This window comes from Nasonia vitripennis, chromosome 5, assembly GCF_009193385.2.
Source record: "Nasonia vitripennis strain AsymCx chromosome 5, Nvit_psr_1.1, whole genome shotgun sequence".
Taxonomy (NCBI): Eukaryota; Metazoa; Arthropoda; class Insecta; order Hymenoptera; family Pteromalidae; genus Nasonia; species Nasonia vitripennis.
The window spans coordinates 8,812,041-8,827,158 of NC_045761.1; the positions used below are offsets into that span (position 1 = coordinate 8,812,041).

Genomic DNA, 15,118 nt, shown 5'->3' on the forward strand with positions numbered 1-15,118 from the left:
CACTGGAAGCGACTCTTCTTGTTAATTGGCGGTGTGCATAGAGAAACCGATCGATCGGCAGCCTCAAATATACAGCGTTAATCGATCTCGCGAACTATACACGTTCCTTAATCTTCGTGCGTCGATGTTCGCAAATACTTATACACACGCTGCAGCAGTGAGTATGAATCACGAGATCAAGAGAGCATAAAGTAGGGGGGAGGGATTAACATAAGCCGATCGCTCGCGTCGAGTCGTATACAGCTACCGATATTCGCGATGCGTGAGAGAGAAACTCCGCGTGAGAGCGCGCTATGTTAGCATAGGCGAAATCGATCTCTACAGCCGTGTGTCTCTACTGCTGCAGATATGGAGGAGATAAGATAGAGGTTACGCACCGGAGCTGCATATGTTTTTCCGTACGCGAACCGATAACCGATCTCATATCGATTTCGATCGTGTTTGCAGTGGGGGATTTTTATTTTTTGAAAAAATGTACAAACTTTATGCTTTTCCTTCCAGGCTGCAGGTGTCGTGTAAATACACGTAGAGGTAATGATGGAGAAAAGTGAGCTTTTGAATTTTATCGGAAATTTGTATGCTGATACGAGTATAGATGATTTTGAAAAGGGTGATTTTTACGTAAATCGAATAAGAGGACGTGTGTAATATGTACGTATGCTCTTTTTGCGCGAAATGTAGCGGTGATGGATCATCCGAAGGATGTATTTGCAAGAAATGCAATCCGGTCGAAGATTGATGCATCTTTTTTCATCACTAGGTGCAGCACACAACTACATAACGCTGGCATGATTCCATTTCCGCGTACACCTAAATAAACTTATTCAATTCAATTACTTCTCTCCACAGTACAAACATAAGCTATACTCGAACCAACAACGATCGCAAAAAATTTCTCAGCCCCCCTTGTTTGTCTCGAGCGGTAATTCAATTCGAGCTCGGCACAAGCCAATAAGAGAAATCCGCCGCGGAAACGCGTAAGGGTGCCGTAAAGTTTGCTTGAAATTTCGCGGATTAGATTAGCGCCGAAAGAGAGGGAGAGAGGATGTGGTTCTCTCTAAACTACATTCCCCGAAATAAGGTTCATGCGCTTGGCGGCTAATTAATCGCGAAGTTTACGGGACAGTCAAGCGGCGAGACGTCGAGAGCATTCGCCGTCGTCTCGAGGGACGCTGATAAGAAGCGGCGCATTATAATACTTCGAGAGCCGTCGGCCGATCTCTGCTGTGTGGGATTTAACGCTGCAGCTAATTCGTCCCGCGGAGATAAGTTTTTAATCGGCCCTCCTCGTAAAGTACCACTTATTCTCGTTAGAAATTATCTCGAAAGAAAAAAAATCTTGTATAAAATGATAAAATATAGTTATCAACGCTATATAACGCGTGGATATTATTAGGCCCTGTTTTCGCAATAAATTCGGGAAAGTTCTTCGCGAGAAGGAGGAGGAGAGGGGGGTAGGAAGCGCGAAAAGCCGCGAACGGTTAATTTTGTACCAAACACGCGAGAGCTGACTCAGGTCCAACGCATTTGCGACATTCGCGCTCTTATTCCGAGAATCGGCCGTTTCAAGCTCTTTAATTGCAGTGAACAATGACATAAATCGCCGCCGGGGCATTGCGCGCAATTTTACTCGCCGCCGCCGCGAGCGCGCTACTCTCCCGATTATAATTAAACGCGTGATTTTAAGATATGCGCTTTGATCTCTCCGCTACTGCTATTGTCTGCTTTGAAGTTTTCTTCTTTTTGTTCCTTATAAGACTATGAACCAGCTATTTCTATCTAAGTCACATTGACAGCAATAAAAACTCTGTCAACCCATACGATACTCGTATAAAAAAAGGCGCGATACGTGTTAATAGCGGAATGCGCCGATACATAATGGAAGATATTATCGCGGCGGCTGAGGAAAAAGAGAAGGGTAATGGGTTAGCGTGACCAGGGATTGCAATAGAGGAATATCGCGAGCAAGGTGCGCCTGCCTATCGAAGCCGTATACAGTTTACGCCACTGACTCAGAAGCTCCCGTATAGTAGACCTTTTCTCTCTCTCTCTCTCTCTTCGGTCTCGACGCGATCGGAGCACTTTATTCTACTCGGTTCCACTCGGTCGATCCACAAAGACGTCCGAGGTTCGCTCGCGGTCGCCGGCCCTTGCTCCGGACCGTTGCCGTGATTTATCGTTAATTAATTTACCGCTTACGCAATTCCCCGGGGCAGACGGTTTTGTTGAGCGCGCGTTTTTTCTCTTCTCTTTCTTAATTTTTGCTCATGTCCGGCGACGACGCTGATGCGCGCTGAAAGGGCTGCTTGTGTATAGCGCGGTGTGTTTTTCTTTTTATTCGGTAGTTCTTTTGCGCGTCCAACGTTTTGATGCTCTCCAAGGGCAAAAAATTTATCTCTCGGACGTCAGCGTGAATCCGAAACGGCTTTTCGTTGATTCGTGTACCGTATGGATTATATAATTTTTATTACGTTGTTTAAACTTATAGTAATCGATTCTTCGAAACTCACGAGGCAACTAACTGCAACAAACAGCATTTAATAAATTAAGCAACACATCAAAAAGACAAGCGCGCGATATAGCCCAGAGACGCACTAGATTTCGCTTCTCGGAAGAAAAGCCCGAAGAGAGAGAGAGAGAGAGAGAGAGAGAGAGAGAGAGAGAGAGAGAGAGAGAGAGAGAGAGATGCGGAAGATCAACAGCAGGTCTTTCTCTCGCACTTAACTTCGATGGCCTTTTACATCGATTTTCAAACAAATAAGAATATATACGAAAGCGCCGCGCAGGACTCTGACGTTTCCGTATTGTTCTTCTCGGAAGAATTATCAAAGTGAAGAGCGCCGAGTTGCTCGCTCGGCAGTTCTATAAACACAATAACTCGCTCGGTACACATCAGAGGAGAGATGCGGAGCACGTGTTATACTTCTGTACTGACTTGAACGAAAACTTATACGATGTGGTTTTATACTTTTCTCAAAAAAAAAAGAATTTGATTACGAAAGTTAATAAGCGCGCGAGATAAATGTTAATTTTCCTCTGTTTGCTAGGCGCCATACTTGCTAGGCACATATTACAAACCAGAGTCATTAACGTTTGTTTGTTCGATCCATAAAACTCCGTCAAGTTTGTCTCTATCTCTCCTCTCGAAGATTTGTTCAGAAGTTTTTTCACCTCTTTAGACTGTATTTACACGCGCACTCGTAGCTATTTTTACGAGATATCCGTACCGTTATGCTCATATTTTCTGGCAGAGTAGCGGCGCCTCAAGCTTTTTTTTTTAAACTCGGCTTCCCTCGTTGAGTGTATGTCTGCGCGACGACAGATAGCCCGGTTGCACTATCGGCGCGAGTTTGCTCTCGTCGACGGTTTATATTCGTATTTGCTCGTGGAAAGTCGTTTCGTTTAATTTTAGGCCCTTGAAAAGTCTGCTTTATCGTATTGAGAATTAAATGCATCGTACGAAACTTTATTTCGGCGTTACGCAAGCAAAGTTTTGAAACAAGCACCAGAACGAAAACGTATACACGAAAATAAAACATTGTCCATGCGACGCTTAACCGATTATAAACAATCTCATTAAAAAGCCGATTAAGCATTTTTTTATTGCAGAAAACACGCGCAGAGCGGAGCGTACATAATCGTGCATCGCGCGCAAGAGAGCGGAATCAAGACACGAAGTAATAAACTTCTCAGGACACGCGGTGTAAAAGCAGGCATTTAAAGCGTTTACACATAGATACAGTCTCTGCGCTCGCGCGATATTCTCTGGTAGCGAACACACAAGGCTCTCGCTCGCAAATATTTAACCGCGCGAAGTGGCCAAGTCTTTTTTTTCGCGATTTAACATCCGGCGAGAAAAGGAGCTTAAATTTTAATTCCGATGTATAAAATTCCACATTGCGCAACAATTTTACACTTACACGGATTCGCGAAACCTTGGAGGAGAAGTCTCTCAAAAACCAAGTATACCTCTGCAATGGGATTGCTCGTCGAATTGCCATCTTATCGAGTAATAACCCTCTTGATTTGCATAGCCATTCATTCGAGCTCTCCTATCTAGCATCGGCGGTGCAGTGACGCAGCTTACGTCTCATTGCTTTATTTGCCCCGGGGGGGAGCAAAGAGAGCGAAATATAGACGAGAGAACACGCGCGGAAGGAGAGCAGCGAGGGATGAGCGCGGAATAACAATTTCTATCCAGGGAGAGAGAGCTGAATTGTATATTGCACGAGCGAGTCTCGAAGAGACTGGGAGAGCGAATCGATGCGGGCTAATTACGACGGCACCTGCATGACTTGTCTGCCGCCTGGGCGTCGAGCTATATGTATGTGCACAAATGGTTGGCTGTACTCTGCATACGCTCTCGTATCGCGCGGCGACCATGTAAGAACGTGGAAGCCGGTGCTCTAATTTATTTTTCATTTATTTTAATTTACTTTTAATTATCCGCGAGGATTTCGTGTGTACGCTGCTCATGCCAGAAGGCTTAATTAAGCCGTAACTGTTTTATTTTTATCTCGTGCGCAGATCGAAGCCTCCTTAATAAGTGGCCTGCGGATGAAGGGGGAAAAGGAAGGCGAGGAGGAACAAATAATCTGTTAATCGATGTTGCGATAGCGATTTTCTTTTTCCCCTGTTTCCAGTTGTTCTCTTTCCGCGTATCATACGAGACGAGTTTACTTTTTTCAAACTTGCACTTATAAAGTATATTGATTGATTCTTAAGTGCATCCGGTTGAGCGAAACATATCGATTTAAAAAGTTTTAATCATACTTCGTCGTATTGGTGGGTACGTAATGAAATGGTTTTTATCAAGTTCCTGCAGATAGATAATTTCGGTAATCAACGCTGACGCGCGCGTGTTGACACTCGCGGAAAGGAAAAAAGGGAATAGCGTGCGTCATTTCAGCGCATAGAAATTACAGCTAAAACCGTAATTTTTCGCTAAACGGAAGAACCCAAGAACTTTCGTCGCCAGCCACGATTCACGCGCCTATAATTCCCTCGTCGTATCGAAACGGCTTCCACCACTCCCTCCTCCAAAACAAATCGTCCACCGAAAAAGTCTCCTCCTCTGAAGCAATACACATCGGAATAAAATTTTCGAGCTGAAAGAATTACAGCTTTCGGAGCTCTTTCGTTTTCATAATTCTCGCTTGCGCGCTCGCGCGCGTTTCTCAAAAGTAAGCCGCGAGCTATATGCACAAGACGAAGTTGCCTCTTGCTCTTCTTTCCCTCGCCCGCAGCGGCATAACTCGCGACCCTAAGAAGCTCGCGCTCTCGCTTCTATTCCGGGTGTACTAGGAAAGCACTCTCTCGCTCGCTCGGCGATGCTCTGTGCGGGTATATATATATACGCGAGCTTGCGAACAGGCCCCTGCCCCTGCGCTAATTGCCAATAGAGGGAGAGAGAGCCGAGAAAAAGTTGCGGCAAGAGAGAGAGAGAGAGAGAGAGAGAGAGAGAGAGAGAGAGAGAGAGAGAGAGAGACAATATGCGTGAGTATGCAGCCTTTCCTCGACCTCTTTTTTACACACGAGTAATAAAGAGCAAGTGAGCATGGTATTGTCGATTCTCGTGCCAAATCGCTGTCTGCTCTTGTGCTTTAGACTCGCTGCGTGCTCATTGATTAGGTGTACATGTTAGCTTGTAGTGTGTGCCTATAGGAACTCGGTTAGAAGTTTGAGCTTTAACCGAGGCGAGTTTTAACCAGGGCGATATCTCAATGGTTTGTAGTCGTTCGCGCGAATTCGCGATGGTGAAACTTGTTATGTAAATTTAAAAGGATGTTTGTTTTTGAGTAATCTTATCAGAAGTCGCTAATCTTATCATTGTTAACTCGGAAAATTTACAATGTCGCCTTTGGCATAAATTACAATTGGTAGTTGGAGCTGTATCCAAGTTATGCAATTTACGGGTGCTCTGGGTTAGGTCAACTCTCTACGCGGTCTAATTAAATTTGCAATATTCATGAGACGACCGAACGGTTTGGCTGACAGTGCTATTTCAACAGTAGAATTATGCAATTATTATATACTTTGGATTAATCAATTCGTGATTTTATAAGAACGCAATCGCGTAATAGAAGAGAACTCAAAGAATATCGTATTTTTAAAGTTTGATTAGAGCGCTCGCACGTTTTATTATTCGATCAATGAAAATCGAAATCCATCTGCAAAAAGGTCTGTCGATGCCGTAAGTGGTGTAAAACTTATTCTATCGAAGGTATACATACGTATACGCGCTTTGGTGAGGTGAACGCGATAAGCGTTATCAGTTCGACCTACTTTTTGCCAAAAAGAAATCCTTTCCGGCGCACAGCAAGTTCGTAAGTGCAGATTGGAGGCGTACCTTTAATCTCGTGAATAAATTTCAGTAATCTTTTGTGACTACGGCTCTATAACTTGTTATACGCTTTGAGAAATTTCATTAAAAACTCTACAATGGGTAGCTTGTATACTCGTGAAACTTATAATTAAAAAATTAAATAGCAAAAAATATTCAGGAAAGATAATTAAATTATTATCAATTTACCTTATATAGTAATAACACTTCAAATTTACGCTTATTTGATGTTGAAACATTGACATACCTGAAACAAAAAATTAAAGTAATTTTTAGAAAAAAAACTTAACGAATGAAGATTTTCAAAAAAGATCGATATATTTAATCATTATATACGCAATTTAACGAAATTATTTAGCCCAATCTAATGTAGACTGCGATATTCAAGTCTAGTGCCTCATGAAACCTACGAGTTGGCAATGTTTGCACGAAACTCTTAGCATTTCTAAAATTGTACTCTATCTTATGCAGCAATCCAATGCAAGGTCACATCAATACAATTTCACGTATTCCACCCACAATATTATATCAACATAATCTTCTAGTTACAATAAAAAAATACGTCAGTGCTAAGTCTAGAAAAAAAAATTGGATCAATATTTTTTACTATCGGCATAATGAGAAAGCAGGCACACACATACACGAAACGAATTCGCAATTCTTGCTCTAAAGTGTCGTACTTTAGCTTGCATGTGTGAATGCATTCAGTGAATATATCTGCAGAGACGCGCGTGCGCGTAAGTATATACATTCACACATTGAATCGACGTAGCTCCCAACGAGCAAAGGAAAGCGAGCGCAAGTTTCTCTCTTCGCCTCTTTTACACTTTGTATCTTCTCTCTTACTCTCGAGCACACAAAGACCCGATTGAAATGCAGTTTGCGATTGCGAAGACGTAACCAGGGGGACGCCGCCGACCAGTCTGCCGTGGTTATTTACACGAAGGTTACTCTTCTCTCTTTCCTTTTCTTTCCCCTTCTGCTCTCGATCTTCTTATTTCGTCTTCATTCTGCCATGCCTTGTTTCGGAATTCAGTCTTATTATTGCTATTTTTTGCGATTGCATGGTAATACTAAATATCTTTTATTTATTGTTGCAAGATAATATAATTAAATTGACGCGGGGTAATTATTACTACTGACTATTTCGATGACTTCAGCAGCTTCTTCGCTTAAAATCTGGGTGGGACAAAAAAAAATGTTAAGGTTCTCCTTGTTGAAGCAAGTGAGTAATATTCCATGCAATAAAACATAAATTATGAATTTAAAAATGATTGTTCAAGTTTCTCATTCTTATTTCGGTAACATACTTTGAGAAAAGCTGTTTTTTATCGCGTTCAAACACACACAAAAAAATTAAAGATTCATTGATTTGTTTTTAAGAAATGAGTTTGCATTACATACGATTTTGCATAGATAGCTACTTTTTTGTGAAATCTTAATTTTGTTAGATTTCATATCATAAACAGCCAACGTACAGCGATCAACAAAATCACAATCAATAAACACTTTTGCGTTTGTTGTCTGGGACAAGTTATTTTTGCAAGGGATAAATTATGATTTAAAAAGATACTTGTTCAAGTTTGTCATTCATTAACTGTTGACACAACTGTACCTTTATACTTGGAATCATTTATCTCTTGTCACCTTACAACAGTGCAATTTTTCGGCTGGCCCACACGATGCGCAACTATATAACGCATATAATACTATCTCCAAGGCGTTTTAGTTTACGAGTAGCTTAGTAGGCCGCAACATGTGGAGCCAAAGACAGCTGCTCTGGAACGGCCTTGTTTTGTTCAGTTACATTGCTATTTCGCAGGCAGATTTTTTTGGTAAAAAAATTACAAAACCATTCTTAACATCATCATTGATCTATAAAATAAATTAATTTTTTACAGTTGTCGACCAGAAGCCAAATGATTTTATTACTCATAGACTAACGAACATTACCAACAACGAAACATCTCCCAATATTCTAGACCCGATCACCGATGTACTTGATCCAGACTGGCTGACCAGCGTGAGTTATTTAAAATAAACAAGCTTATTACCATGAATTTTTATCAATGGAAAATATAGAAATGGAAAATAAATAAGGTTCATCATATCATTACAGATAAATTACACAAGATGGATAATGGACTTAGAAGATGCCATATCCAAGGATGAGACGAACCTATGGGCCCAGACGATCAACAAGACGTTCGATCTGCCGCGTGTGATCGAGGAAATCAAAACGTCAACAGAATCCAAGGCTACGTGTTTTGCGTGCAAATTCATCGTCAACTTGGGTCGCTCCATGATAAAAAGCAACAAGAACGATCAGCAAATCTTGAACTTATTCGGGCAACTCTGCACTATTCTCAAGATCCAGACCGAGAGGGTCTGTGCAGGCACCATGGCTCTCATTGGTGTATGTGCTTGTTTTACTTTTGCGAATATTTATACCCAACCGGAGTAAGAAAAAAATGTAGAACCAATCGCAATTTTAGGTAGACGTACTAGAGGCGGTAAAGAAATCAGATATGTCACCAGCCCAGATTTGCAGTTTCCTCCGCGGTGACGTCTGTCTGAACGGTTACGACGAGCGTCACGACTGGAAGATATTTATCAGCAAGCAGAATCATACACCGACACATCCTACTACGCCACCGCCAGAAAACGTGCCAGTGATCAGGATTCTACAGATCTCTGACACGCACTTTGACCCTTATTACGAACAAGGCGCAAACGCCGACTGTGGCGAATCTCTTTGCTGTCGTGCTACCGATGGAAAACCTAAATCGAAAGAAGCTGAAGCTGGAAAGTGGGGAGATTACAGAAAGTGCGATGCACCTTTGCGCATGATTGAGAATGCACTGAAGCATATCTCTGAAACACATAAGGTAAAAACATCTTAGTTTCAGAGTTTATCAAGGGCTATTTTATTTTCCGATAATATTTTACAGGACATCGATTACATTTACTGGACCGGAGACCTTCCTCCACACGATGTTTGGAATCAAACCAGAGAAGAAAATCTCTTGAATCTTAGACTCAGCGCTGCTTTGATGGACAAATACTTTAAAGGCATTCCTATCTTTCCTTCAGTTGGAAACCACGAAAGCGCTCCGTGTGACAGGTAGTTTAGTTAACATATGTATATAATAACTCAAGTCAATTCAAAATTTAACGAACGTCAAAATCGTAGTTTCGCTCCACCAGGAAGTCCAGCACGAAAGAACATGTCGTGGCTGTACGACGAGCTGGACAAAGAATGGAGCCGTTGGTTGCCATTTAGCACCTCCGAAACCATCAGAAAGGGAGCATTCTACTCCGTCCTCATAAAGACTGGTTTCCGACTTCTCTCGGTCAACGGCAATTACTGCAACCAGAATAACTATTTTTTGCTGTGGAACAGTACAGATCCTGTAGATGAACTCGCCTGGCTCGAACGTGAGCTTGCAGCTGCTGAGGCTAACGGCGAGAAAGTTCACATTATCGGACACATTCCACCAGGTGTGCCGGACTGTCTGAAAGTTTGGTCGAGAAATTACTATGAGATTATAAGCAGGTATGCGTTTAAGATTGGATATCAGCTACAAAAAATAAGCTTGCACTATATGCCTCATCTATAATATCCGTATATGTATTTTTCACGCAGATACGAAGCCATTGTGATGGCACAATTCTTTGGTCATACCCACTTTGATGAATTTCAAGTGTTTTACGACACGAAGAGCTTTAAGCGTCCAGTGGGCGTTGGATACGTCTCGCCCTCGCTCACACCTTGGGAAAATGTCAACCCGGCTTACAGGATATACTATGTCGATGGAGATCATTCGAAAACAAGCAGGGTTAGTGTAACCATTGTCTTAGCTGATACCTTATCAATAATCATCGAAATGTGCAAAGATCAAAGCAATTGTTTGAAATTTTCTTATAGGCTATCATAGATCACGAAACGTGGAAGATGAATCTTGATGAAGCAAACCGAAATGATAACCCAGTTTGGTATAAAGCTTACAGCGCGAAGAGGGCTTACAACATGTCGTCGTTGTTGCCGAAGGACTGGGATAATCTCATCAGTAGAATGAACACCGACAAATACCTCTTCGAGACTTTTCACAGGTATAATCATAAATCATGATTGGACTTAACACATTACTAATGACCATACTGATTATGCCATTTTATTCAAGAAACTACTACCGCAATTCACCGGTGAGGCCAAACTGTGACGATGATAAATGTAGAAGAAATTTGTTATGTGACTTGCGCAGCGCCAGGAGTCACGATCGGGAGAACCTCTGCTACGACTTGTGATGGAAAACAAAATAAATTTAAACCGTTCCATTTTCTACATCAACCAGTTAACAACAGACTACATGTATTAGATCACGAGGAGTATTCGACATTAGTGTTATCATCGTCATACTATTTATTCGATTAAACGAATTTATCTAATACAAACCTATTTCATTGAACACCTAAAATGTACATATTTTTTACAGTACATGTGTTGACATTAGTTTTTCTGAACTAATTTATTTTCAGAATCGTTTTCTCACAAATGACCTCTAGTAGAATAAAAAATTGAAAATGACCTTTCAAGGTACAAAAAATTGTTAACTAAATTTGCTCTACCATTACTTGGCTGGCAAAAAATAGCGAACAAAAACTAGTAACACTGAGATCGCCATTGATTGAGAAAGGAGTAAAAAATAGAAGTATCACATTATCTCAGCATACTTACAAAGCGTGTATATAAAGGTGATGCAGTCTGTTACATCGTTTTGTTTCCTCTCTGCGCGAATATGGCTCGGATACCTTCGTTGCTCGTGACTACTCTAGTGACTTTAACATGTGCAACTAACATCGAAAGAAATACAGTATACCACAATTTATATGGGTTTTTGGAAGAAGAAAAACCATTCCAACAGACTGCGTTAAATTTGGGTTACGGTGGTTTACATTTTTTGGCAGAAGGTGAAGAGTTTTTGGCTAATCAACTCAAAGACAAAACTCCAAAGTTCGGTGAAGAGTATGATTTTCTCGTTGTTGGTGCTGGCAGTGCGGGTGCCACCATTGCTTCAAGATTGAGTGAGACAAAAAATTTTAAAGTTCTACTCATCGAAGCTGGCGGATATGAGAATTTGATTATGGATATTCCAGTTATAGTTAATTATCTTCAGTTCAGTAATGACATCAACTGGAAGTATCAAACCGAACCATCTGAAAGTTACTGTCGGGGGTTGCGAGATCGGAAGTGTAATTGGCCAAGAGGCAAAGTGATGGGAGGAAGTAGTGTTTTAAATTATATGATAGCAACCAGAGGAAATCCTCTAGATTACGATAAATGGGCTGAAATGGGCAACGAAGGGTGGTCCTATGCAGAAATTTTTAAATATTTTAAAAAACTAGAAAGTATACAAATTCCAGAATTGAGAGATGAAGAGAAAATGCACAACGTAGATGGACCAATGCGTATTTCTTATCCTCCTTATCACACTCCACTCGCAGAAAGCTTCATTAAAGCAGGATTAGAAATGGGATATCCTACCATTGACTACAATGCTAACCAAAACGTTGGCTTTTCTTATATACAAGCTACCATCATGAATGGAACAAGGTTTAGTACTAACAGGGGTTATTTACAATTTCCAAACAGAAGACAGAATTTGTTTCTTTCTATGTTCAGCCACGTTAACAAAGTACTCATTGATTCTAAAACTAAAAGAGCACTTGGTGTGGAATTTACTAAATCTAATAGAACTATTCGCGTGAGAGCGAGAAAAGAAGTCATTCTTAGTGCTGGTGCAATTAATTCTCCTCAAATTTTAATGCTCTCTGGTATTGGCCCAGTAAAACATTTAGAAGAAATCAATATCAACGTTATCCAAGATTTACCAGTCGGAGAAAATCTGATGGATCATATAGCTTACGGTGGACTTATTTTTTTAGTTGATCAGCCCGTTAGTATTGCTACCAGAGATTTAATGAATCCTATAAATCCGTATTTGAATGATTTTCTAATAAAAAAAGTCGGACCTTTGACTGTCCCAGGTGCATGTGAAGCTTTAGCTTTTATAGACGTTGACAATCCTAATAAATTAGATGCTTATCCAAACATGGAATTACTTTTTACTGGTGCTTCTATAGTTTCGGACTATGCGCTTCGTTATACCGTTGGCTATTCCGACGAGCCATGGAATAAAATGTTTGCTCCGATTTTCGGAAATTACTCATGGATGATATTTCCAATGTTAATGCAGCCTAAAAGTAGAGGTAGAATCCTTCTTCGAAGTCAAGAACCCATGGCGAAACCAAGAATTATAGCTAATTATTATGATGACCCTGAAGATGTGAGAATTTCTATAAAAGGAATTAGAGCAGCCATTGAAGTTAGTAAAACTAAGTCGATGCAGAAATTCAATTCACGAATTCATGACGTATTAGTACCTGGCTGCGAGGATCACGAATACGACTCAGACGATTACTGGGAATGTGCTTTAAGAACTTTTACTTTCACTATCTATCATTATTCTGGCACTTGTAAAATGGCTCCTGAAAATGATCCGACTAGTGTCGTTAATCCAAGATTGCAGGTAAGTTAACTAAAATTCTATCAATTAAGCGGTACCATCTATATATGTTCTGCTTTATTACAGGTTAAAGGTATCAAAGGACTGAGAGTCGCAGATGCTTCGATCATGCCGTCGATTATAACGGGACACACAAACATACCTACGATAATGATTGGTGAAAAAGTTGCTGATATGATAAAAGAAGATTGGAAAAAAAATTAAATGCTTAATGAAAAAATTCAATAGATATTTTGAATCACATTTCTGAACCGTTCGTTATACAACCTTTCATGAATTTCTCAATTATTAAATTAATTTTCACAATAAGCGTGTCTTTTTAAAACAATTTTAATAAAGTCATGAAGTTGCAATAAATAGTGTAAGGTCATGAACGCTGACCAGTATTCACACTCGTATATATTCTTTCCCTATTACAACGCAGATTATTTTAGATTATAAAGCTCGTCAAGTGTGATTCAGAGTTGACGCTTACGATAACTAGCGATAAATTAATATGCTATTCGAAAAAAATGACGAAGGAAACCTTCGCCTTAAATTATGGACAATCGCGCACGCGGCTTCGATGATTTAAGACACCGGGTTTTAACACCGGGTCTTTAAATGTAATTTCTATTAATTTATGTACTATGCACTGTGTAGTGAAAGTATTCTCTAGCGCAGTAACGTAATTTTTTCACAGAAGCAGTTTTAAAATAATGTTCTAAGGTGCGGTCTAACACAAATTTTCAAAAATATACGATAGAATTAAATTGATGGCTGCAAAACCTTTAATGCAATTCATTAATCAAATTATGTAAATTTTGTTTTTTAAAAATTTCGTAACCTTTGTGATTTTCAAAAAATAAACAACATAAAGCGTGATTACGATGTCTGACAGTCTATAGCAATTGCGTTCGCATCAAAGTAAACTTTGTACAGTTCCGCTCAATTGAATTCCTGTGCACCAGGAAACGTTTGGTACATACTTCCTTGCTCGCTCTAAAGGTATCTTCGATCTCCATTAATCAAAGGCAAATTGAATTATGGATTTACTGAACCGTACTATACGAGCACGCAGGGTTGCACATTACATAATTACGATTTCAGTATTATAATGAGGCTTGGTAATATCGTGAGAGGGAAATACTCTGTACCAATTGCTTCAATAATCACACAATGGAAATGTATCTTTTAATTTTTTTATCGACCGTATTCAAATACCGTGTCATTATCAACAATTCTCGATAAAATTTGTTTATTCAACTCAAATATTAGCACAAACAACGGTGCATTCATTACCAAATCACATTCGAAAAACCAATTGGCGTAACCAAACTGTTGTTTTTGCAAATAATTACTGATAAAAGAATCAGCAGCGGAACTAGCGGCGTTAATTACCGGGCTTTCGTCAAGCGTCGCGCGATTAATCACAGATACGCACTTCATCGCATCGAGATCAATGCGCTGCACTAATACATAGGCGGCGATCCAGTGAGAATTCACTGCCCAATGTAAACTGGTGTATTGGCGAACTACGTGTATAGGCACAGCCAGAAACAAAACGAAGGGAAAATGAGAGAGAACGAGGCCGCTTGGTAGGCATATTAATTAAGAGCCATTAATTAACGGCGCGAGGCTCGATCGAGCCTGAAGCGGTGTTGTGTGTTGTATTGGCTCCCACCGCGTAATTTCCGGGTGCGTTGGCGAGTACATGTCTGCGTGCAGTGCATGCAGTACAAATCGTTGCGCGCGGAAATTCGACGCGAGTTGCAACATTTTTAAACGATTTCGCGCGTTACGGCCTACATCATTGCGTGGGTGGGAAAGTTATTTATGACTTGGAAAATTCGTTCTTTCACAATGATTTTTTATGCCCCGCTTTACAGTCGGGGGGTCATTTGTTCTCGCTCTAGAACACAATTTTTGTCGGGATATTTCAAATGTCGGGACGGCTGAATTTTTCATCGTGATCCGTGCATACTTCTTCGGTAAAATACGAACCGATGTATCACTTGCCGAACGTTAATATTAAATCGTCGCGTGCGTATTTATTATTACCTGATGAAATTATTATATCTACGAAAAATGGATCATTTATAAAAGTAAATTGTTAAAAGAGTGAATTCTATCGCAATGAATTTTCATCACACTTGTATAATTTCAAGAGATTAAGTGACTATAAAAAACCACTCAAATTTTTAATAAA

At 40.3% G+C, this 15,118-nt stretch overlaps 2 protein-coding genes across 5 annotated transcripts in view; one reads left to right on the forward strand and one right to left on the reverse strand.

Moving 5' to 3' along the window:
* The window catches only part of LOC100678286, a 161,613-nt gene that overhangs the window by 131,132 nt on the left and 15,363 nt on the right, over positions 1-15,118 (reverse strand). The window lies entirely within an intron of this gene.
* LOC107982066 (glucose dehydrogenase [FAD, quinone]) lies at positions 11,092-13,316 on the forward strand. The gene is made up of 2 exons (XM_016989462.2): positions 11,092-12,933; positions 12,997-13,316. Exons 1-2 carry the CDS (start codon positions 11,143-11,145, stop codon positions 13,132-13,134), a joined length of 1,929 nt encoding a protein of 642 aa, XP_016844951.1. The 5' UTR covers positions 11,092-11,142; the 3' UTR covers positions 13,135-13,316.

Bases quoted from the DNA above. Each gene is read 5' to 3' on its own strand.
- LOC107982066 (XM_016989462.2), top strand. From the start codon at position 11,143: ATGGCTCGGATACCTTCGTTGCTCGTGACTACTCTAGTGACTTTAACA. The intron at 12,934-12,996 runs GTAAGTTAACTA...GCTTTATTACAG, and splicing joins TCGTTAATCCAAGATTGCAG to GTTAAAGGTATCAAAGGACT.